The sequence below is a fragment of the Mizuhopecten yessoensis genome, unplaced genomic scaffold, assembly GCF_002113885.1.
Source record: "Mizuhopecten yessoensis strain PY_sf001 unplaced genomic scaffold, ASM211388v2 scaffold8811, whole genome shotgun sequence".
Classification (NCBI taxonomy): domain Eukaryota; kingdom Metazoa; phylum Mollusca; class Bivalvia; order Pectinida; family Pectinidae; genus Mizuhopecten; species Mizuhopecten yessoensis.
The window spans coordinates 382,489-408,471 of record NW_018407733.1 but is presented as its reverse complement, the minus strand read 5'-3'; the positions used below and the strand labels follow the sequence as shown (position 1 = coordinate 408,471).

The following is a 25,983-nucleotide window of genomic DNA, read 5'->3' as shown; positions in this document are numbered from 1 at the left end:
TGAACGTGATAAAAAAAATATAGCATAAGAAAACTTACAAATTGTTGCAAAGGTATACAAATATTATATTATTATTTCTCGGTAATTCGTGTGAAATTAAATAAGATTGATTTGAAGAATTATTAAATAAAACGACACTTCAAATATCTGAGCGATAAATAACATTGTTATCAAGATAAATCGAAAGTACTTCCGAACGGTGACGGAACAGCCGACAATGTTGAAAAGCTGTGCCATTAACCTCCCACCACAAAATATGTGTAATGGCGATGAGCTATTGAAAAGATAGGTAAGTTGAATATTTTTGAGGTTTTCAATATCAATTTGACATATTCGGACAAAAAGTGAATAGCAACCACACGAAATCAAATTGTTTTACACTTCTCGACCCTCGTTTAATATGTCTGTTTTTGATTTCAATCTGTTTTTCTATGTCAAATGTGTATATTGACCAAGTTTTCGTTTTTGCTTGCGTTTCCTCGGCAAAAATAGTAACATTGTGTTGCTCAAAAACGCAGTTTATTCCTTCAACGAACAAGAAACAAATAATCTGTCTATTGATGTGTGGAAACCAAGTAAATTGGCGTATTTGAGTGTTGGTGGTAATTTTATTACGTATTTTTAAATGAACTTTTTAAGTACTTTTTGGTTTATTTCTATTTCTTGAACCTTCATAATTTACTCGCCAAAACGAGGCCGCACTCACGCGTTCTCGTTTTCGGGGAATAAAAACATAAAAGAACAGGAAAAAATATGTGCAATTAAAGGAAGAAAACGATGGATTCCAGATGCATTATTTAAGCTTTTAATTATGCAACAAGTTGGATTTATGAAGTCGTAGCGTCGGTTGAAATAGGTTTGTTGGCACTCTTTCTCTTGTCGGACCGCCATTTCTAATGTAAAAGGTCACAGTTTTTCGGGTTCCTTGTTCAATGTTTACATGCAAATTTAAATGATATTTGCTTATGGCAATATCAGGAACTAATGTCGTTAATAATAAAAACGTACCATCTAACATAAGAACAGGCTCTTTTATTTTAGTTGTATTTATTTAATTTGTTTTCGGTTTGTTTCAATGGCTGTTTAGCCTATCATGCTTCTCCGAACAGGATACGCATTCATGTGACTTGCCGTGAAACTATTTTCTGCCGCGTAGGACAGGTATGGTCTATTTGTATGAACATGTCATATCTAGACCTGTGTCGGAACTAATCAAAATTGAATTTTGACGATTATTATCATGAAAATAATTCCAATATTGCTAGAGAAATATGGATTTCCCAAAAAATCTTTAAATTATCAATTTCCAGTATTAAAAACATTAATTATAATACCAATTTTATGATGACGAACTATATTTTGCATTTTTACTCTAAATATTTGCTATTATAAATTTTGTGAAAGCCATTTTTTTTTAATCTGGAATCATTGTAGGTTGAATACTTTTTCATTATTAAAAAAAATCATGAAGTTCAAAATATATATTTTTACTTTACTGGTGACAGAAGAAGTTTATAATCTGAAGAAATCTAATATTCAATTGTAATGTCCATAGTATCGAATATCTCTGTGTAAGAGGGGAAAAGAAAAATATAAATCGGTTATAATAACTAGAATTAATGCCATTATGTCTTTATCGAGTATATATATATCTATAAAAATCTGATATTCGTTTTTAATTATTTTTCCAAAGGAAAATGAATGTCAAATTACATCAAATGTTGACTTATTTATGTCCTAAATTTTGTCACAGAAGTAATTGGTATTAACAGATTTTTTTTCCGAAAGAAAGTTAAACAATTTGCAAATGTAAATGTATCTCAGCTTTGAGGAAATAAACATATGATGATGATGATGATGATGATGAGTATGAAAACTAATTACAATTTAATCACACATTTTCATTTATTTAAAAAAAAAAAATCAAGTGACTAACAGTTATTTATCTTGACCAACATTTTTCAATAATTAGATACAGTTGTCCTGTATAAACAAGTCAAGGAAGAATAAATGAAACGTGACCCCAGAAATAGACCCTATTTTAAACTTATCTCGGGCCATCTGATTGCTGGAAACAAAAAACTAAAGGGAGGCATCAATGATTTTCTCTGAATTTTTATCGGCCAAAACACATGTCATATAGTCCTTTCAAACTCAAGTGTCAAAGCTCAATTTGGAGGGTCAAACAGATACTCTTTTTGAATTATATATATTAGATCAGATATTTTTGCTTATCATGAAACCAGTTGTCCCCTAGCCATGATCCCTTGAAGGATCAATATAATTTCTTCTCCCCTTAACCCCCTCTAGGGTAACATTTAATAATCATAGTGTAGTGGCTATCTTGAAATATATCTAAAAGAATTAGGCCAAACAAAATATATTTTGGTGTTTCCAGTACCCCTACTCAAGGTGCTAACCACTGACCTGGTAGCTCATTATACAGTGTTTTCCCTACTTAAATATATTTTGGGTGAAATTTAGGCTCGGGGTAATGAAAGAGTACTTTTTGGGTTTAAAAGACCCATTCCCATTACTGAAAAAGCGTATAACTTTTCTCAATTTTCCCCTTTAAAATTCCCGATTGGGAAACCCCAAAAAATAACTGCATAAATATAGATTAAGTCCTAACAGTTGACCAAGTTCTCAGAATACAGCAAGAGTAGGAAGGACAAGATCATTATTTTGTCATAAACAGGGTTAGAGACTCAACTTTTGTTGCTTGGTAGTCCACAGGACTAGTTGAAAAGATTATTTACTAGGTCTTCGTCAAAGTAACTAGTCCCAAGATTTCCTGATGAGGAAACATCACGATCTATAGCACGAAACATCAAAAGTAATAGATTGAAGAGGACTTAAAATAACTACTGCCATAAAATTTTAAAATATGGTGAAGTTTTAGGAAAAGTTTGACAATTATTATGCAGTGTATTTTATTTTAAGCAGTTTTCTTAATTTTAAAAAGGAATATTCTTATATTATAATCATATTTTCACAAGTACAAATGAAAATGGTATCTAATAATCATACCATTATATACCCGTTATCTTGTTTTCCATTTTCATGATGCAGTAATTGAACAAGTACAGACGATAAGATTGCCCACCTATACTACTTCGTGTATGTACAGAGTTACAACCCTTTGTTCACTGCAAATCACATAATATAAACTTTATTTATTTTACAACAATTATGAGACACAAACACTGGGTCTTTCCTAAACTTGCCCTACATTACACTTTGTGACGTTAAACTTATATAGCACAAAGCTTTAGCTAATTTTAGAATTAGAAAAAAAAAAGGTATTTATATAAATAGATATGAAAATGAAAAGTGACTGGTTGTAGAACATCGATCTTTACGTGAACATGAGACTGAAGCTTATACACCTATATAAAGTCATGTACAATTAGTACTAGCCCTCAGGCAGATTTAAACATTCTACTTGCTTGACCTATACTTCAAAATATTGACCATTTTTACTAGCCCTGATATAAAATCTGCTAGCACCAGGCATTTATCTGATGGAAAAGTACACCCTTGCAATGTACAAGGTATGTAATATTCATATATCTATAGACTACATGCACAAATGTTAACAGATTTACTTACTTTCAAATATCAATATAATACATGAAGTGTACTTTTGAGATGTTTATGACTGAGGTTCATAAATTATCAAACATTATGCCAAATATGTGACCTGAAAAAAACTTGCCTTTATTCATCCAAGGCCTGGCCAATGATGGGATTGATATTTACCCCAGATAGAACTATTAATGTTTTGAAGCATCGTCCAACCTAGAGCTTGTTTTATATATATACTCCACTCCCCACTATGAAGTTTTCTTTTGGTGAGAGAGTATATATGAATTGCCCTGTATGTCAAGCATATCTAAAAAACCTGCTGAAGTGATTTCTCTCAAACTTATAATTCTCTATGATTTGATGTTGTACCCTTTGACTCTTAAATTTGGACCAAAATGTTGTAAAGTTATGCTACTTTTTGTTTAACTTCAAGTCCAGAATATTGTGTCAAGTAGTGTATATCTTTAATATAAAGTAATTAAGATGTTTCTCTCAAACTTGGCATAATATTCAATATACTTTCCTATTATGTGATATTGTGCCCTTTTGTAGGTTGTCAAATTTGGATAGAATTTCTCCGTCCCTTTTTATATCGATCACTTTCATCCAGAATATAATGTCAAATGTATCTAATACATTCCAAGTACTGAATCTGAAATTTTATTACAATGTACACCCCCTGTATACTGGATTTGGGTTTTTTGTCCGTCTGTCTGTTCATCTTAAATGAGAATTAACAGCTTGGCTGCAAATCAAAATGGATGACAGGACAAAATAAGATTTTGTTTTCGAGAATGGAGATTTATTCGTTTGTTTCAGTGGAACTGACAATGACATGAACTGCTTTGGTCAATCTTGGACAATTTAAAACGTTTTTATGAGTATTTGAACCCACGAGGTAGCAGTCATAAATGAGAATTAACACCTTCCTTATATTGAATTCTTTAATCTAAAGGATGTCTGCTACCTGCAACGTACAAACATAATATAATGATTAGTTACAGCTGTCTATAGATGTACCCTTTGCCTTACTCCTTCCAAAATACTTCCAAATATATTGGAATTTCCTTCCCATTTTAATTTATACAAGGCCTTGTTGAGACAGTAGACGCATTGTTCGTACTCCTCCAAAAGTACTGCACAGATTTGAATGCTACCCATGCCCACTGCATGTTTGTAAGGGGTGATTGTAATGTTGGAAGCCCTCCCAAAGTACTGCACCGATTTCAACGATGCTTGGTACACAGAACCCTTACATAAAGGGGATGTGAATGAAGTATATGTACATTGGAGTTGCCTTCCAAATGCAGTAATGCCCTTGTTGTAAAACATTGAGCTATTCTGGTCCTCCAACAGAACCGCATCAGCTTGAATGCTTCTTGCATTGGTACACAATAAATGTAATGCTTCTATTGAGGGAATGTGAATAAAGCAGTTATATAATTAGATTCTTTCAAGGCAGCTGATGTGGGAAACTATTTTGGCCCTTCCAAAGTACTGCAACAATTTCATTATTGATAGATACTTCATACATAGACATCCCTGTATGTTGGAGATCAAGAAAAGAATGGAGTTGTGCCCCTTTCTTATTTAATTTTTTTAAATGAACTATTCCAACAATTATATTTGGAGGCGGGGTATTTGCCTAATTCTAACCAGTACTAGTGAAGACTTACAATTTGGGCATTGTCAGAAATGTACAGTCATGTTTTCTTAAAAAAACATCATCTAAAAATTCTCACTCTTCCAAACAACATGAAAAACTTGCCAACTTTATATTGTTCATGTAATTATCTATAACAATTATTCCTGAATTTGTTTGTTTTTGAACCTGCTAAACCATGGTTAAATTTTTAAAAAAAATACTTGTTCATGAAAGATGAAATATTTAGTAGTTGTGGATGTAAAATAATGACATCATTTAATTATGAAGGCACTGATATTGTTTAAAGGAAAGAAACTCATGTAATGATATTTAGTAATAAAAATACAAACAGTTGATTAAGCATAATTAACTAACATTGTGCATGTAGATTAATTGAAAACCAACTTATGTATGTGTATATATTGTGTAAATGAATTTTATTATTCATCTGATTATCATAAGCAGACAAATACTTGTATCAATTAATTTTGTGTTTTTTTTCTGACCCTCAGGTGAAAAAAATGTCTACACCACAGCCCCCAAATGAGCAAAGTCCACCGCCAGCGAAAAAAGCAAAGACAGATGGCTTGGAAACGAGTAAACCCCTTGCCCAACTTCCGGTGGTTACCATGACAACCCCTTCCATTCCATTAATGACGGCCAGTCCTGTGACCGTAATCCCTTCGACATCAGCTAATTTTCCCAGTGCAATAAGTCTCACTATATCAAACGGTAGGTTTGTTTTCATCGTTTGATTTTCTCAATCAATAATTTTACAGCAGCAACACATGTAGTGTACATGTAGTCTGTTTATTCGCACATATACAGTGTATAATTATTTCATAATCATGTGCATGGACAAGAGGATGTGCACACATTGAAGAAACTAGAAATATTACTCAAAATGAAGACTGGAAACCCGTATTGATTTATTCTTACGGTGGTTATATGGCAGCTCTACTAGTCGTGTGCCGCAGTGCTTCCGATTTATATGGAGACTTGTGCTATAGTGAGTACGCCATACACATCATATTGTTGTCAAATTAGTTCCTAGAATTGTAGAGGGTCTAGCAGCACAACAAAACTTAAATATTAAGATGGAAATCCTTTTTTTTTTTTGTCTGAATTTCAGTTTGAAAACACACACACAATCTGGATGCTTTTGTATGCAAACTATATCGTTTGAAAAAAAACCTGATACATATGTATGACTAAAATCTGGAGGAATGTATGTACATTATCTTAAGAAATTGTTTTGAATCCCAGAATATGCATATTTAATTTATGGATTAAATTGAAATTTATGAAAGTACCAGCGATTCAAATTAGACCTTAATGTGTTGTCAATAGCTATATAATTAAGCAGCTTGATACAACTCCAAAGTTGCATACTTATTTCAATGTTGATTTATTGGTTTTTGTGTACGTGAACATTTGCCTCCAAGGGTTTGCAATTGTCTTGTGATAATGAACAGCAAATTGAACTGGCAGCTGTTTTAGGTCCCCTAGAGAGTGCTATCAATGTGCTGTAATTCTAATGTACATATGTTAGAAATATCAGATATTGGTGGTATATTCTGAGATATCATATTTATTGTTGGTATATACAGAGATTTGTACATATATATAAGCTATAAAATAACTTGTCTTCCAAAAATGGCAGCTTTCATATGAAGTTGCCTTTTCTTTAAAGACAGTGACATGAATAGCATCACAGCTGGTAGTCTGAATTATTCTGATGTTTTATTGACNTTCATGAAAGATGAAATATTTAGTAGTTGTGGATGTAAAATAATGACATCATTTAATTATGAAGGCACTGATATTGTTTAAAGGAAAGAAACTCATGTAATGATATTTAGTAATAAAAATACAAACAGTTGATTAAGCATAATTAACTAACATTGTGCATGTAGATTAATTGAAAACCAACTTATGTATGTGTATATATTGTGTAAATGAATTTTATTATTCATCTGATTATCATAAGCAGACAAATACTTGTATCAATTAATTTTGTGTTTTTTTTCTGACCCTCAGGTGAAAAAAATGTCTACACCACAGCCCCCAAATGAGCAAAGTCCACCGCCAGCGAAAAAAGCAAAGACAGATGGCTTGGAAACGAGTAAACCCCTTGCCCAACTTCCGGTGGTTACCATGACAACCCCTTCCATTCCATTAATGACGGCCAGTCCTGTGACCGTAATCCCTTCGACATCAGCTAATTTTCCCAGTGCAATAAGTCTCACTATATCAAACGGTAGGTTTGTTTTCATCGTTTGATTTTCTCAATCAATAATTTTACAGCAGCAACACATGTAGTGTACATGTAGTCTGTTTATTCGCACATATACAGTGTATAATTATTTCATAATCATGTGCATGGACAAGAGGATGTGCACACATTGAAGAAACTAGAAATATTACTCAAAATGAAGACTGGAAACCCGTATTGATTTATTCTTACGGTGGTTATATGGCAGCTCTACTAGTCGTGTGCCGCAGTGCTTCCGATTTATATGGAGACTTGTGCTATAGTGAGTACGCCATACACATCATATTGTTGTCAAATTAGTTCCTAGAATTGTAGAGGGTCTAGCAGCACAACAAAACTTAAATATTAAGATGGAAATCCTTTTTTTTTTTTGTCTGAATTTCAGTTTGAAAACACACACACAATCTGGATGCTTTTGTATGCAAACTATATCGTTTGAAAAAAAACCTGATACATATGTATGACTAAAATCTGGAGGAATGTATGTACATTATCTTAAGAAATTGTTTTGAATCCCAGAATATGCATATTTAATTTATGGATTAAATTGAAATTTATGAAAGTACCAGCGATTCAAATTAGACCTTAATGTGTTGTCAATAGCTATATAATTAAGCAGCTTGATACAACTCCAAAGTTGCATACTTATTTCAATGTTGATTTATTGGTTTTTGTGTACGTGAACATTTGCCTCCAAGGGTTTGCAATTGTCTTGTGATAATGAACAGCAAATTGAACTGGCAGCTGTTTTAGGTCCCCTAGAGAGTGCTATCAATGTGCTGTAATTCTAATGTACATATGTTAGAAATATCAGATATTGGTGGTATATTCTGAGATATCATATTTATTGTTGGTATATACAGAGATTTGTACATATATATAAGCTATAAAATAACTTGTCTTCCAAAAATGGCAGCTTTCATATGAAGTTGCCTTTTCTTTAAAGACAGTGACATGAATAGCATCACAGCTGGTAGTCTGAATTATTCTGATGTTTTATTGACCTTTTTTTATATCGGTCTGTCATCGATTAACGTCAGAACTCCGGCCCTCTATAATATGTGGGAAATAAGCGACCCGCGCCTGGGTCGCTCTTCAAACTGATATTTTAGAAACAAATCGTCACTTTCACACACATGTCGCACATGGATCGAAAGATCTATTCTTTATGCACTAGGTGGTATCAATAACATGTTTCAAAGATCATTACGAACAGTATTTTCCAACATTTTCTATACCAACCCATGTTTTTAATGGAAATTAGGGCATGACCAATGTCACATGACTTGGCGAGATCTTGCGTTACCGAAGGTATTTCCCAACGTTATGACGTAGGCCGTCGAGATTTTAGTCACATGGCATTAGAAGGCGTAAAGTAAAACGGAGTAAGTTTGAAAAAATATGTTTTTAGTAATTGTATTTGTTGTTTGAGGCATGTAATTTATGTTCATCTTGTGCATAAAGAATAGATCTTTCGTTCCATGTGCGACATGTGTGTGAAAGTAACAATTTGTTTCTAAAATATCGCCTGGGTCGCTTATTAGCCGCAAGTTATAGAGGGCCGGAGTTCTAATATTAATCGAAGACAGACCGATATAAAAAAAGTCGATAAAACGTCAGAATAATTCCGACTACAGCTGGATAACACATGTACATATTAATATATGAACATAATCGTTTAATACATGTTAAAAGCATGGAATTGCACAACAGCTGTCACTTAGAGTCACATATGTGGTTAAACATGTAAATGATATAAGATCAAACATGTGCACACATGTGAAACTTGTTTATTTTTTATACTATAAATAGCATATCTGTATTTCAGTGTCATGCTCATTGGAAATGCAACAGCAGTCAGTTTCAAAATTCAGTTAAAGCATTTCCCACATGTTCATAAAAGACATTAATGAATTCAATCTCAGTTGTTCAATGGACAGTGCAGACATGATACATTATGTAATTTTTAAATATCCCTTATATGAATAATTACTCCTTGACTTATTTTGAGCAAAATTTTGAGACATCTTGACTCATATTCAAGGTCACAGGGTCAAATTTGCAAAATTGCTGAGATGACTTCTGAAGAAGAAAGGAAAGGCTTAGTGTCATGATACTGGCCAGTGGCTTCCTGGTATTCCATATTCTGAGGAGCACTCGGCACATGTACAATGGGTGATGATGTTAAATAAATGTGTTTATCATTTTAATTTATCTATGAATTAGTTCATCTTTAAGGTTTGCCAGAGTTACAGTGATCATATATAAGTTAATAAAGATTAAAAATTTGAAACACATTCAAATGATCACAGATAAGAAAATACCTGTTATATTAGATGTGTACGGGGAAACACTACTGTAGCAAAATTATGACACAATAGCATGATGTGTTATATTTTAAATATATGAAAATACATATATACATGTATTGATACAATTTTGCAGCCCTAGCATTCACTATATACCTCCATGTATTTAAATTTCTGTATTTATGACATTGTACAAAGAATTGCTCCAAATCAGTATAGGTGTCATGGACCCTCTAACTTAAGCTTTTGATTGATAAAATATGCACACTTCATTCATCAAATAACATATAATTTATAGACCTGTATGTATAGTTGTACATCGCCTATTAGAGTCTATTCTTTTAAATGTTTTATGAGATATATTTCCACAAGCATCATGTGTGGACCTGAGTTTATTATCACTTTTTCCAGTTTAATTATTCATGTTTTATTTACGCATGGTTTGTTAAGTTCATGCTTGAATACATGATTCATTTAAAATTAAAAAAAAATTGCTTCCTTTTCCCATGTTAATATGATAATTATGCCTCATTGAAATGGATAAACTATAACTAGTTTTTTGTTTCAAAATTATGAAAGGGGCAAAGGCCAGTAAATTACATTGGATGCTTGACATTGTGTTTATATAAGAAAACATTTCTTCCCTGCTGTTTTGTCTCGGAACATGTATATAACACAGTATTGCATGTGATCCATTGATCAATAACGACAAGCATCAGTTTTACTGCAGAAAATCTAGATGTTATGTATACTGTGGCATATAGGAATTGATTGTCCTCGGATTATAGGACTTGCTCGGTAAAGGATATTATTATGAGAACAATCTATATTTGGATTCAGTCGTGAGTGGTCCTTGCGTTTCACGGTTCATTGATGTATGAAAGGCTGATTGAACATTTGAATACCCTGGAGTCTCATTGTGTGTTCTATTCCCCTACCAAGTCATCAGTTCTGTATCTGTTAAAATAGTATTGCTATTTATATAGGTGAATCAATGGACCACATATAGGGCTATTTGGTTTTGGAAGAGTCAATTTTTGTCTTTGATGTTATATTTAAGTGACTGACTTTGTCTGTTTGAAGTATGCAATACTGAAAGTTGATCACAAGTTCAGAACAGAAACATACATAGAATATTGCTAAAATATCTGTGGTATATAAACATGATATTTACTCCTTCCTTTTAATTTTGTTCTTATGTTTTGTTTTTATGTGGGGGAAAATCTGAGGAAAAGGAAAAGAAAGTTGCATTTCTGTTCAAGGCAGATAATATAAGACATGAAATAATCTTCGTGATCAATTACAAGACAAAGTACTTATGCCAAAGGATATTTTTTGTATATATACAATATTTAGAGTTTATTAATGAGCAGTGATAACTTGTTCTTCCCAGACATGAAATTTCAGCAGTATTCTTCTCTGGGTAATCTTATTTAGCTATAGATCAAAATGTTTGTAGAAACTGAAATCTTCATATAAATGTACATGTGTTTTTAATAACAATGTTGATTATTGAATGAAAGGTGTTTATGGCTTGTGTTCAGCAGGTAAACAGGCACAGTTGAAGATACCTAACCCAACATCAGTACCACAGATGAGGACCCAGGGTCCGGCAACCTTCATAGCTCAGAACCAGGTGCAGCAGTCGGGGGGAACCATCACCATGAAACCACGCATGATCATGCGCCCTGCATTGCAGCCCCAGCACATACAGCTTCAGCCTCAAGCTCCGGGGGGCAAACTGGTGAGACAGGGCAATACACAGGACAGGATGATAACTGTCAATTTTATGAAACTTCATACACAAATACCTTATATAGCTGTACATTGCTTTTGCCTTATATGTTTCCACCATTTATCTGGAGAGGGGCCTGTGGCTTTATTTTTAATTGTTTATATTTTTTCATCTACATCATAATATATCATCAAATTAAAAAAATAATGTCTAACTCTCATAGGAAATAGGACAAATTATTGGCCCAAAACGAATTGAACATATATCTTATCGTAGGAAGACATTGTAACAGAGAATAACGATTGTAAAATGCTGAGGTTTTCACAGATAGCTGCACAAGTTAAAAATCCTTTCATAGTAAAATTCAATTAGAAACCTTATCAAAATAAGTTAAATGTGAATTGTTTGATTTATGTTTGTACAGGTACCAGGACAAGTTGCCATGACCCAGGTGGTGACCTTGTCTCAGTTCCCAACAGGAATTATGGCTCAAACTCTGCCCCCTGGAGCCATCACAGTGCAGCAGAAATTTACCCCCCAGTTGGTCACCAAAATCAATCCACAGAACCTACAGGTTCGGCCAGGGAAAGGAGCACCAGTCCAGCAGATCCTGCAGAACAATAAAGGTCAGATTTTTGTGAATCAGATCCAGCCTGGAACAAAAGGAGGTAGTGTCCCTTTACAACAGGCTTGGACTGTTAAACCACTCGTCGGGGCCAAAGGTCAGGAGCTCAAGGTTGGTTCACCAAACGTTTTTGCGATTCACAATCCCACACAGCAAGGAAAGATGATTCAAGGGGGCAAACCTATAGCTCTGGTGTCCCAGGCACTACCCAGACTTCCCACCTACAGTCAAGCAATACAGATGACTGCCAACAGTCAGGCCATCCAGATGGCTACATGCACTCAGTCTGTACAAATGACCCCAGCAGGTCCCACACTGCAGTTCACTTCTGCTCCAAACAAAATTCCTGTCACGTCACTGACCAAGCCACATACCAATGCTGTTGTTATGGTCACTGCAGCATCAACAGTAAGAACCACTGCACCAGGAACATTGGCAACAACTATTCCCATATTTACAACAACACCCCAATTGAGGACAACTGCACTGGTAACCACTGGATCAACCATTCCCATACCTACAGCAGCTTCACCAATGAGGACTGCTGCACTTGTAACTGCAGCAACAAATATCCCCATGACGACATCCTCACCCTTGGTAACCTTCCCTGTAGCAGCACCAGCAACCATTCCTATAGTGACCTCAATGAATGTAGTTCCTACCAACAAATCTACCCCTGTGATAAGTATCCCGCCACAGCTTACCACCACCACAACCACTAAACAGACTTCTACAACAACAAGTGTAGAGCAGGCAAACAACGACCAACTATCAAAAAACGAAACTCTGACCAACAATAGCAAAGTCGATTACATTCAGGATAAAAAACTGGAGGATGAAGAAACAGACTGTAGTTCTAGTGTGAAACATTCCAAGGCTAGTGCAGATATATTAGTGAAACCAGCTGACAGTGTGACAACCCAGTCTAGTGCAGGTAGTACTAGCAATGACTTGGGAAATGGGGGTAAGTCTTCCACCCCGACAGACAGTAACCAGGTTGGCACTGCTCAGAAAGCGGTGGCTGACGACAAGAAGTCTGAATCAAAAAAGGGGGAGGAGAAATCAAACACTTCCAGTGAAGAATCCAAAGTAGTATCTGTGATTAATGATTTGGATGAAAGTATTTCTAGTTCAAATGACACAACTTCTGTGAAATGCTCCCAAGAATCGAAGTTAAAATCAAAGGAAACGGACATTTCTGAAGTTAGCTCAAATGATGCAACTTCTGATGTGACGCAAAAGCAGTCTGATGAGGCGCCACAGGTCAAAGTAAAAGTGGAAGTAGAGGAGGCCGACTCCTCAGAAACAAGGCAATCCCCAATGGAAGTTGACCAGACACTTGATTCTAAAGGTGACAAAGAGGACAAGAATCCTGAAACTTTCAGTCCCAAGACTGAGGTAGATAAACTGCCTGACATTGTTAAATCTGAGGGAGTAGACACAGCTCCTCCAGGCTCAGATTTTGATGTAATGGATTCCATGCAGTGGGAAAATGGAGTAGCATCTTTAGAAGGCAGCAATCTGAAGGTATGGTATATTAAACACTGTATATACAGCTGGACATTGAAAAATACAAATTCAAAACGTACTTGCACAAAAAAAAAAAATGTTCATGAACTTTGTCACTTTCATCATAGTAATTTGATCTAGTGTGTACTATAAGCAGCTGTTGACGTATAGAGTTATTATGTACAGCAATATGCAATTTACCCGTATTTATATTCCTGGTATGTTATAGTTTTCTCCAGACACATCTAATGGCGGTTTGAACATGTCTATGAATCATAGCAGCAAGGAGCTTCGGACATAGACCCCATAGCAGCCCCTCATAGATGCACATTCCCTCTATCTAGTTGTCTTTGGAACATAGACTTTCATAATAACCCCTCATGAAGATACAGTCCTCTCTCGAGAGACAACTCCTCATATACAGAATGTAGTTACATTCCCTGTACCTGACACTCTATAGACCTCAATGATAACTCCTCAGAGACTACTGTGCCTTAAGCTTCTACCCAGTTGTATCGTGAACTGTTTTATTCATTACGATATAAAAGAGGACATTTAGTGTGTATCCATTGATTTTTCACACAGACAGGTGTGTTTGTAAATTTCATTTGTCGTTTTCAATTTTCACCTGATAAGGAAAGGTGTTTAGCTGTGACCTGAATCTACTACAGTACTGCTGTATTACATATGCATGGCCATTGTTCTGTTGTACAGTTTAAGATGAATGAGTTTGGAGTACTTGAGGTTGTGACTGAGGACCTGGAATGTCCAGAAACCCTTAACACCAGTAGCGAGTCTGAAAACACCAACGACCAATCAGGCGACAAGAAATTATTCAAAACATTTGAAATAAAAAAAGAGGGTAAGTAGCTGAATACAAATATTATGAACTTGTTGATGTCTTTTTTTATGTAAAATTCTTAAAGTGTTATGATCTGAAGTAGCCTGTACAATTACATCTTACATACACTTGTGTTATTTCATGAGATAACTCACCAATTGATTGGCAGTAACTAAAACAATCAGTTACATCCTACCTACACAATTACTTGTAGGTGATTACAGTTGTCAATTTTATATTTAGATCAGTAATGTTAAATTATAACAGGTGAAATTTGATATCACACAGAATGGGCATGAAATGTATTTATAATGAACATATTGTGGTGAGAAATAAACTGTTCTATTACCAGAGAAATGTATATAAAGTCCCCAAGTTTCATTTTTTGTCAGTAATAAAAGCAAATCAATCCAAAATGCCTATATAGTTTATCATAGCTTGACAACAATTTCCATAACCTTGAGTTATGGGGCCACATCTAATTTCTCACACTGAATGTCTTTGTTATTTCCATGGACATATTACTCTACTTAATAATTTATGATACAGACAAATCTGCCAATGATGGAGACAAAGATGATGTCTGCTGTTGTAACAACTGTGGGGAGTATGGATTCAGAAGTGAATTTCTGGGAAACTCTGGGGACATTTGTTCTGAGGCCTGTATGGAGGCATACGAATCCAAGTAAGATACTGTCTCACTTATTCTGTAACTAATCTATATATTTCAAACATATAATGCATGCAGCCAATATTAAGAAGTAAGATTTCTGATTTTACTCAAAAGTGTATGTGTCCCACCAGCAGAGCTGGATTGTGTGAAGAAATTTAGTGGCAAATGTTGGAATGGAAATGCTATATTTATATTTGTACCTATATTTCTTTGGTGCAGTTATCAGATACTTGCTTTTGTGTGCTGTAAGGTTTTGAATATGAGTGGGGGTTTTTTGGGTTTTTTTGGTAGGTGCAATGTTGAAGATATGATTGAATTGTAAATAAATTAATAGCTTCATTAACATATAAAGCCCTGAAGCTTTTCCCTGCAGTTATTGTTGTAAAATTCTTTCAGAAAAAATGGCAAGGGTATGAAAAAGAATGTTATGTCAAAAATGGTGCTTGGTATGAAGAAAAAGAAGAGGAAACTGTTGTTGATGAAGGGAGGTCAAGGAGAAGAGGAAGTCTATCCCAAAGGATTAGCAGTTGGTAGGTTAAAGGTGTAATTTAGAGCATATGTTTTAATAATTAAGTATTGTTTTATTTTTAACAGTTTAACATTGCAGTCCAGCTTCCTGATTAAGGTAATAGGATTGTGTTGCCATTTCTCAGTGGAATTTCTTAAATTTTGTAGTTATAATGCTTTGATGTAAAGAAAATTATTTTTAAATTAAAACTTTTTGTTTTATGAAAAAGTTAAATCTCTCTGCTCAGGAGGACAAATAATATAATTATACAAAACGTATTTTACAAAGTGTGACATATACCTGGTATAACAAGGTAATTTATATTTGGCAATGAGACACAATCACATTTAGGTCATGTCCTTTTAACTGTTGTATATTTTCTTAGGGAGGAAATCTAAAGCATTTGTATGGCTGAATTATCTTGAACAAGAAGGTGGAGAGGCAGCTCCAGACAAGCTCTTCAAAGAAGTAAGCAATCTTTCTCTCAGAAAGCATCAAAAATAATAATTTGATACCTAAATTCAATCATATTTTGCAGTTAAGTGGCTTTGAGAAAAACAATATCTATTAAGACCCTCAATAAAAATGACTTGGAAGAGTAATTCTGTCGGTCTGTATTGTGTGGATATACCATGTCCAATTGTGAACCTAACTAGAGATAAATCAAGAAGTTCAGACCTGCACCTCAGTATACCATGTGATGTTTATTTAAAACTTTGTTGACTTTTTTTCACAATTAAATGGTAAAGAGAAAAAGAGGCTTTTAATAGCTTGATAGTACTATTTCGTTTCAGTTGTTTCAGCTTTTGTATCATAATATACCTGTGTATCTGTAATAGTTATCTCCCTTTAATTCAAACTAATTAATACAGAATCAGCTGAGAGATTCTTCTAACATGTATGCTTGTTGCCATAATTAAGGTTGGAATGAAGCTGGAAGGATCTGACTCTGTAGGACTTGGCCCTTCCTTGGTCTGTTTTCATGTATAGTGCCTTTTTAGTATCAACTGTTTTTGTTTCAGCCGTTCCCCCAGTCTCGATGTGGGTTTAAGGTGGGTATGAAGCTTGAAGGAATTGACCCTAAACACCAGTCCCTGTTCTGTATCCTAAGTGTGGCTGAGATCCGTGGCTACAGACTGCGACTCCACTTTGATGGATACTCCGAGTGCTATGACTTCTGGGCCAATGCAGACTCCCCCTGGATATACCCTGTGGGCTTTTGTGATAAACATGAGAGAGTCTTACAGCCCCCTAAAGGTGAGAGAAAGCAGCTGTTTCTTGTAAATGTTTCAATAAAGTCTGACTTCTGGACTCTTTCTAGATACCCTCAGGAGATAAAATCTACTAGTTTCCCAATGAGAAAAAAACTCAGTTTTTCCCCAATTTGAATAAAATAAAAAAGGGATTACACTGTGATCTCAGGTTTTGTATGACCAAGTTGTAGTCACTATTTCCAACTGTGAAATCATGATTTCAAAATGTGAAAAAGATTAATGAACATATCAGAATCCCAGTGATATTTCCTTCTATAAGAATTTATGTTTGCAAAATTGATATTACTTTTTATTTCCCATATTAAAAAACTCTGCTAGTTATTTTCCAAATTTTAGTCCAGATTCCCGAAATAGCCAGAAAAAGATCCACATTGTCTTTTGAGTTTTTATCTGGAGTCATTTATATCTTGTGCTATTATTAATTGATGTTTTGATTGAATGGAAGAAATCATTATTGTCAGTTGCATGATACACGCTAATTACATATTCAGGTTTTACGACAGAAAACTTCAGTTGGGCAGGCTACCTAAAGATGGCTAAAGCCATACCTGCTCCCAAACATCTTTTCCAAAACCAGCCAACTCAAGTAAGTCAGATCAATTTTATTATTAAATTTACCCCCAATTTTGGGTTAGGGTTGTTGCTGTAATTTGCTTTGATTTGAATCAGTTGTTGTATTATGTTTGTTGTTTTGAGTCTAGATTGTTAACAACAGATTATCGACGTAAATGTAGAATTAAAGTATTGGTAAGACAACACAGTTATAGGGTATGGAAATACGATGTCCTACAGGTAATATTCTGTGGTCTGTATGGGCTAGGAATTGAAGGTGGATACCGTAGTATCCAATAGAGCTCCATCCGGGAAGCAACAAAATCAAGGATTCAGCTAGTGATGTTTTGTTCATCTTAAATATATACATGAACAGATCAATTGCATGTTGATGTTTGTTACAGAACGTGACTCCCAATGCATTTCGAGTGGGCTGTAAGCTGGAGGCAGTCGACAAGAAGAACAACAACTTAGTCTGTGTGTCAACAGTTGCTGACACACTCGGCGACAAAATACTTGTGCACTTTGATGGCTGGGAAGACACTTACGACTACTGGTGTGATGTTACCTCCCCTGACATACACCCTGTTGGCTGGTGTCATGAAAACAACACACAGCTGTCCCTCCCTTGTGGTCAGTACTCGTAGAACTCCCTCTCGGCAACCTCCTGCCTCCACCCCAATGTATAACAGGAAACTTTTGCTGTGTATTTATATTCATAATTGCAAATATTTGTGCATACAATTTATAAATGATTTAACTGACTCAAGTTCAAACTTTATTTGTGTCAACAAAGGAGTTCGGTAATGTAAAACTGTTTAGTTTTATAAATTACTAAATAAGACATGTATTTAGCATCAAATTGAATAATATAATATTTTTTTATTCAGATTGGAAGGAGTTGGACTTTACATGGGAGAGTTATCTGGCTAAAACTAAATCATTGGTTGTTCCTGCTAGAGCATTTAAACCTGTAAGTCCACAGACAATCCTACCAGTACAACATTGTTTATGTTTTGTTATTAAATGTTAATTTAGTGATGTATCACAATAATACAGATTGATTTAATGCTTTGAACATTTCAAGAGATATCGGACTCCACCATCATATGACCTAATTACAGCTGCTGTGAAAGGATATGAAAGTTTTGACAATAAATTTTTCAAATCTGATTGGCTAACAAGATAACTGGCACTTCCTCAAGTCTGATTGGCTAAGGTTTTCCATGAAATAACTCCATATGATTTTATGTTAATTGATTTCTGTGATGATTTGAAAGTTATGAGGAAATCAAATTTGTGACTTTTTCAGAGGGTAGCCTTGGGTTTTAAGGTTGGTATGAAACTAGAAGTTGTTGATAAAAGGAACTCACTCCTCATTCGTGTTGCAACTGTGGCTGAAGTTAACGATCACCTGATCAAGATCCACTTTGATGGGTGGGCAGATACTTTTGACTACTGGATGGATGATGATTGTACAGATATCCATCCTCCAGGCTGGTGTAGCAAGACAAACCACCCACTTACCCCTCCCATAAGTAAGTAGCTGATCACTACAATATATGTACCACCTAACTTTTCCTCTTTTGCCCTCGCAGCATAGTGGAGGGGGCATCAAGTAATTGCTTTTTCCATCAGTTTGTCTGTATATCTTGATTAGACTTTGCTTTCAACAACAATTCTCTTAATACTTGGAAATCAAATGTCATCAAACATATTGAGTATTGAACCAATGCATCAAATGTAGGTTACTGTGACCTATATTAATTTTTCACTTCACTGACTTGTGTAGTTTACAATCGATTGATCTTCACTATTCCGTCTTTGCGTATTGCAGAGTTATCTTCTCTTGTGAGCAGCTATTGATTGTTACGTCATTTGTTTGTGAGAGTAACGTCATCAATTTTTGAGAAAACGACGTAAATTTCTCACACAAACCAAGGACATAACAATCAATACCTGCTCACAAGAGAAGATAACTCTGCAATACGCAAAGACTGAATAAGATAAATAATACAACTAATTATTTACTCATTGTACATTATGTGTTCATAGGTCCTGCAGATCTGGTAGATACAGCTGAGAAAGGAGGATGTCCAACTCCAGGCTGCAAGGGCATCGGTCACATAAAAGGAGCCAAGTACACAGGGCATCACAGGTAAGGCTGGGGCTGGTTACAGAGGACACCATAGGCAGGGATAGGGCTATGTGAAGGGAGCATCAGAGGTAGGGCTAGAGGAAGGTACAAGGGGCAACATAGGTAGGGATAGGGCCAAGTAAAGGAAGAACCATATAAAGGTTGGGCCAGTTACAGAGGACACTATAGGCAGGGATAGGGCTATGTAAAGGGAGCATCAGAGGTAGGGCTAGAGCAAGGAACAGGGGGCAACATAGCTAGGGATAGGGCCAAGTAAAGGAAGCACCATATAAAGGTTGGGCCAGTTACAGAGGACACAAAAGGTATCTAGGGAAAGAGCCACGTAAAGGGGGCACCCCAGATAGGGCTAGAGCCAGGTACAAGGGTAGCTATAGAGGTAGGGATAGGGCCAGTTATGATGTCACCATAGGTAGGGTAAGGGGTAGTTACACGGGGGCTCCACAGATTGGGATAGCGCCAGGTACAAGGGGAACCACAGGTTAGACTGGGGCCAGGTTCGGAGAACACCACAGATAGAGCTGTTTGCCATTCTTCTCTTAACACAATTTTAAGCACAAATTCCCATAAATTATGTCAAATTGATTAACTTGAACTATGTTTTACTGGAGATTAAAATAGTGTGGCAATTTTAAGAGGTGAATCCCTTTATTGTTCTGCCGTTGTCATATTTAGTATGTCCCTCAATGTTGTTCAATATTCAAAATAATGCTGTTCTTGGACACTATACCAAGCTACTGGTTGACTTTTTGGTCTATGATAGTTTTTGTGACAAAATATTATGATATTTTTCAGTGCATTTGGCTGTCCCTACTCCAGCTCCAACATTAACAAGGAGACAACTCTTCAGGACAGACTAGGGTCGACTAGGGCAGAGGAAGTGAACCAAACCCCTGCCCCATCACCTCCTGGTACACCCACCTTCAAATCCCAGAGGAGCATGGAATATCCTTCTTCTCCAGAGATGAAGTAAGTGATGCCATAAACAGTTGCCGTCAGTTTGATCAAACTTGTAAAAATGTGTGTCATTAAATGCTTTTCTAGTTGTGTTTGGTGATACATTAATCTCTAATTTACAAATGGTCTGTACAACTGGTCTAGTTCCTTGCATGCATGTAATTAGCAGACAGACGTTAATTCTGTCAATTTACTTGCTATGATAGGGGTTCGATTTAAATATATAACACTCATCAAAGCTGAAAATTTTCAATATTCATATGAAGTGACATAGCCCATTGTTTGGTTGCTAAGATCACTTGTGTTGTCTGTAGGAAATGTCCCACCCCAGGCTGTGATGGATCAGGGCATATCACCGGGAAATTCACCATGCACCATAAAGTCTCGGGCTGTCCTCTGTCGGAGAAAAACATCATGATGATGCAGATGCAGAGTAAACCTCTGCATATGACAAATGGCGACACTGGCAAGGTCAAGGTCAAATCTGGGAGAGGCCGCAAACCAAGGTTAGTCCTGTCCTTGAAATAAATCCAATATAAACGATTTATTATTTGAACTTGAACATCAACCAATAATCAATATAAATCTACCATCTGTCGAAATTTGCACCAAAACACAAATATGTTAAAACATTTGTACACAACATAATAATGCTAAATATTTCTTATATAGAATCAATACTGCATTAATATGAATTTTCCCTGTGAAGGAGAAAAAATTCCCATCATAAAGAATTCAGCCTTTGCTGAAATTACACTTTTGATTTTAAGCCCTGAAGAAAAAGGTTTCCATGTTTTAATCAATGAATATGATTGATCCACCTTCCAAGGTAAATCATTATGTTGTCTTTATGGGACCCAATAACTTCTTGCCTCTCCATATAATGGAGTTATGACCCTTTCTTTAAAAACATTGTTCTCTATACTCCTCTCGCAGTTCTGCACGGATGTAAATGATAATTAGTACACTTCACAATTACGTTCAGGGAATGTGAATAAAGTAAATACACCACTGATTTGAATGATACTTGGGATACAGAACACTTGCATCAAGCCGGATGTTAATAAAGTATATGAATTTGAGTTACGTCCCTCTATTTACGCAGTTATACCAACAATTCCTACAGGTTTTGATGCAGGTAAGTGGTATAAATCTGCCATTCTGGTGACCCTTTTTGTTTTGTCTGCCTCTTCATCAAAAGCATGCTTTCATTTTATTCATAATACTCCTAAGAACTGACCTTTATTTTTTATTCCTTACAGGAGCTACTACTTGAACATGGGTGACCGAGGACCTCACAAAATGTTACGGGAGAGAGAGAAGGAGAGTAAAGGTATGAACAATAGTTGCATAATCTCTACACAATAAAGCATGTTTACCATCATGCTGGAATTATTGTATTTTACTGATATTTAGCAAGATGTAAACTATTACATTGATTGGCAAGGGGATTTCAAATTCTCAATTCAGGCACATTACAAGGATCAAATTAAAATCCTCACCATTCAGTTTCTAGGGATGAAAGAACAGTTGTAATTAAAAGTATGGTATACATGAAATATGTATGCGTAAATATATGTGATTTACAGTGGTAATTTGTTACCTGGACAAAGTGACATAATTCATGCTTTGCCTTGTTAGATGAGAATTGCATTCATCAACTGCTCATAATATTATTTATTTCGTTTTAATTCATAAGCATTCAAAGCGCTCCTGTCAACATTTCTTTTGTTCATTTGCATATATATGTAAATTTTTAATCTCATGAATATTCATGTAGTGTCTGCAGACTCTAAAAACACCAATAACCTGCACAATGGGATCCACCAGTCTGTGTTCATGTCATCCATGGTACCAAACCCCAACAAAGACCTACCGTTGTGCTGGGAACAACACTCGAAGCTTCTGCCAGGAGTGGACAAGATGAAAGGTTCCGAGGTATCCAGCTGGAACGTGGACCAGGTGTCCCAGTTTGTCCGTTCACTTCCTGGCTGTGAGGAACACGCCAAGGCTTTTAAGGATGAGGTATATGCAATGTCATAAAAAGCATTCATATTTTGTATCCTTATTTATAAAGTATTGAGATGAACACATTTTTATTTTATATGAGATTTGTTTAAACCAGTCCAGCAATAAGGAACAGTTTCATATGAAGAACTTCATAAAAGATTATATTTCTCAGTCAAGTTTGTAATTCTGGCATAAATCACAAAGAAACATGGTAAAAGCATAAAATCATCTTTTTGAAGTTCCTTTAACATTGGACCAGTGGCTGAACTTATATTTTATATCATTTTTCTTACAGCAAATTGACGGAGAAGCATTCATGTTGATCACTCAGACCGACATTGTTAAGATCATGAATGTGAAGTTGGGTCCAGCTCTGAAAATCTTCAACAGCATTCTCATGTTCAAAAACTCACTGGATGTGTTGTGAAAAACCACAACTTATGTGATGTGTGGAACACTACATGTACTGCCAGCTCTGTCGACTGGATCAAGTAGCAAGCTCCTTGTCGAAACGGCTGTTAGCTTGATTAGTGAGCTAGCTCCCATACTTAGCCAGCGTCATCAGACAGAACACAAAATAAGCTTCTTCATCAGACAGAACACGAAATAAGCTTCTTAAGGTAGAGAAGAAAGCAAGTTTTCCAGAACAGGGAGCAAGCTTGTTCAGTCAGAACAGTGACATTGGACTGTGATGGTTATGTTAAAAATGCATAAGAACATTTAATTTACGATATGTTAAAACTAGTTTTACAACTATTTGTGCCATAATGTTTTATTATACTATTGATATGATTTTTGAAGTATTTAGATTTATTATAATTGTAATATATAGTTAAGTTTGCTCAAAGTGTGAAATCCATGTATGTCTTGAGAGATCTACATATTTTGAGACTTTTTTTTAGATTTACTGGTTTGTGTAATAGTCCAGTGAACTTTTAAGCATGTCAACAAGACCGCTGGATCTTTATACAGAGATACAATAGTGCAATTCTGTAGAGGGACACAAGGCCTCCTTATAATGTTAAAATTGGTTTGCTTCACAATTGATTTGAACATTTTCCTTTCAAAATGAATCCTCATTAATATTAAACGATAACTGTTTGTGTTGAAGAACTTTTGATCAGTTACAGGAATTATTGTATTGAAACATTGAATGTTTTCTGATGAAATTAAGACAGATTTTATTTGCATTGTCTGTTATATCAGAAATTGCTGTCTAGCTCAATAACTTTTACTGTTAAGCTGTCTTGTAATTATTTCACCTGGCACAAAGTGCCTTAGTCCGAATTATTCTGATGTTTTATCTACTTTTTTTTATATCGGTCTGTCTTTGATTAACGTCAGAACTACGGCCCTTTATAATATGCGGGAAATAAGCGACCCGCGCCTGGGTCGCTCTTCAAACTGATATTTTAGAAATAAATTGTCACTTTCACACACATGTCGCACATAGATCGAAAGATCTATTCTTTATGCACTAGGTGGTATCAATAACATGTTTCAAAGATCATTACGAACAGTATTTTCCAACGTTTTCTATACCAACCCATGTTTTAATGGAAATTAGGGCATGAGCAACGTCACATGACTTGATGAGATCTCGCGTTATCACGTAGGCCGTCGAGATTTTAGTCACGTGGCATTAGAAGGTGGGGCTATCTAAAAACGTAAAGTAAAACAGAGTAAGTTTGAAAAAAAATGTTTTTAGTGATTGTATTGGTTGTTTGAGGCATGTAATTTATGTTCATCTTGTGCATAAATAATAGATCTTTCGATCCATGTGCGACATGTGTGTGAAAGTGACGATTTGTTTCTAAAATATCAGTTTGAAAAGCGACCCAGGCGCGGGTGGCTTATTTCCCGCATATTATAGAGGGCCGGAGTTCTGATGTTAATCGACGACAGACCGATATAAAAAAAGTCGATAAAATGTCCGAATAATTCGGACTAAAAGTGCCTGTGAGCTTATGTGATGGCAGTTATCCATCTATTATCGATATAGAGTCTTGATATTTAGCCTGTAGCTTTATTAGATGAAGGGTCACCAAGTTTGCTCAATGAATGGTCTTGACCCACTTTCAAGGTCACAGATCAAGTACGCTGAAATTCCACGACTGTTTCTAATAAACCATGAGGCCTATGAACAAACCCTGATATTTTGCCTGTACCTTGCCCAGTTGAATGGCAGTGAAGTTTTATTCAATTTTGCAAGCAGTGTATAAGGCATAGAGCCATATTTTGCATGTAGCTTGCCTAAGTGAATTGCTAACAAGTTGACAAAAATAAATCAACAACATCCTTTTATCCAAGGCTGTACCCCAAAACAAAGAAATAAAATGTAAAATGTATATTGCATGAACACACCTATATTAAAGATATTAATATAAGATACTACTTTTTATTACAGGCAGGTATGGATACTCAATGTTTAACAATGGCAAGCTTGTTATGCATCATTGGTGGTGTTCTGTCTTATGATTTGAAAGTTAATCAATACACCACGGAATGTACATATTTTCTTCTTGATAGTTTTTAATGAGATAATTAATTTATCTAATTTGTTTGCTTTAGTCATAGCAGAAGAGAAATGAAATACGTAGATTGATCTATATGCTTAATATTGTTTTCTTTTTTTTTTGCATCCTCTGAATCCTACCCCCTGATCGACCCTGTTAAGGGGATTCGTAATGATCATAGATCATCATGTTGTATATGTAAAATTGTTAAAATCAAATTAGTTTTGCTGGAAAGATTCCTGATTGTATAAATTTGTGCTTCAAATATTTTGTTTTTGTTAAGGGGCACGTATGTTAACTGTTTTGTTTACTCATTCACCCCTGAAGACACATTTGAACTCTTCCAATCCATAGGTTGGAATAGTTCATTATGAAACTTCAGGGGTGAATGAGTAAATTGAGGGTATGCCTAAACATCAGCACCTTGTATGGAAAGTGTAAGCTTGTGATCGTATCAATCATACAATGTAAATACGCATTTAAAATCATGTTACATAAATATGGGAGTTTAGACTTAGATGAGAGTATAGAGTGTCGGAAAAATGTTAAATGACAAAAATATGTAATTACGAAGCAAAATATCATTCAGTGTACATATGTATATAACTTGGCGTCAATTATTCCCATAGTACTTTCACTAAAATTGGAGAATTTTTATTACGAATAGAGTTATGTCCCTTCATCTATGGGCTATCAGTTTCAGGAAGGAGTGGTACTTCAAACTTTTATAAACATTACTTAATATATTCATACATGTTTAATACTGTATATAGCTTGTTTGGGATTAAAACTACATACAATTATTCAAGGA

The 25,983-nt window shown here is 35.2% G+C and overlaps 1 protein-coding gene across 3 annotated transcripts; it reads left to right on the top strand.

The window, feature by feature from the left end:
- Positions 1-204: 204 nt before the first annotated feature.
- On the top strand, positions 205-23,986 carry LOC110456607 (lethal(3)malignant brain tumor-like protein 3). Of its 3 annotated transcripts, XM_021507439.1 has the most exons (19): positions 205-289; positions 5,746-5,965; positions 11,362-11,561; positions 11,977-13,704; positions 14,401-14,548; positions 15,077-15,212; positions 15,597-15,730; positions 16,094-16,176; positions 16,731-16,965; positions 17,474-17,568; positions 17,939-18,167; positions 18,425-18,507; positions 18,847-19,072; positions 19,590-19,692; positions 20,485-20,658; positions 20,961-21,152; positions 21,909-21,979; positions 22,427-22,671; positions 22,952-23,986. In XM_021507439.1, exons 2-19 carry the CDS (start codon positions 5,755-5,757, stop codon positions 23,081-23,083), a joined length of 4,425 nt encoding a protein of 1,474 aa, XP_021363114.1. In that variant the 5' UTR covers positions 205-289; positions 5,746-5,754; the 3' UTR covers positions 23,084-23,986. The 3 variants fall into 3 exon arrangements, with proteins under 3 accessions (XP_021363114.1, XP_021363116.1, XP_021363115.1); XM_021507441.1 differs by lacking the exons at positions 205-289; positions 5,746-5,965 and adding an exon at positions 7,278-7,493 and having other exon boundaries at positions 11,365-11,561; XM_021507440.1 differs by lacking the exons at positions 205-289; positions 5,746-5,965 and adding an exon at positions 7,278-7,493.
- Positions 23,987-25,983: the final 1,997 nt, after the last annotated feature.

What these genes read in the sequence shown, in the direction of transcription:
- LOC110456607 (XM_021507439.1), top strand. Translation starts at nt 5,755, where the DNA reads ATGTCTACACCACAGCCCCCAAATGAGCAAAGTCCACCGCCAGCGAAA. An exon ending in TCCCAAAGGATTAGCAGTTG is followed by an intron (nt 15,731 to 16,093) that starts GTAGGTTAAAGG and finishes ATATTTTCTTAG; the next exon opens with GGAGGAAATCTAAAGCATTT. An exon ending in ACAGCTGTCCCTCCCTTGTG is followed by an intron (nt 18,168 to 18,424) that starts GTCAGTACTCGT and finishes TTTTTTATTCAG; the next exon opens with ATTGGAAGGAGTTGGACTTT.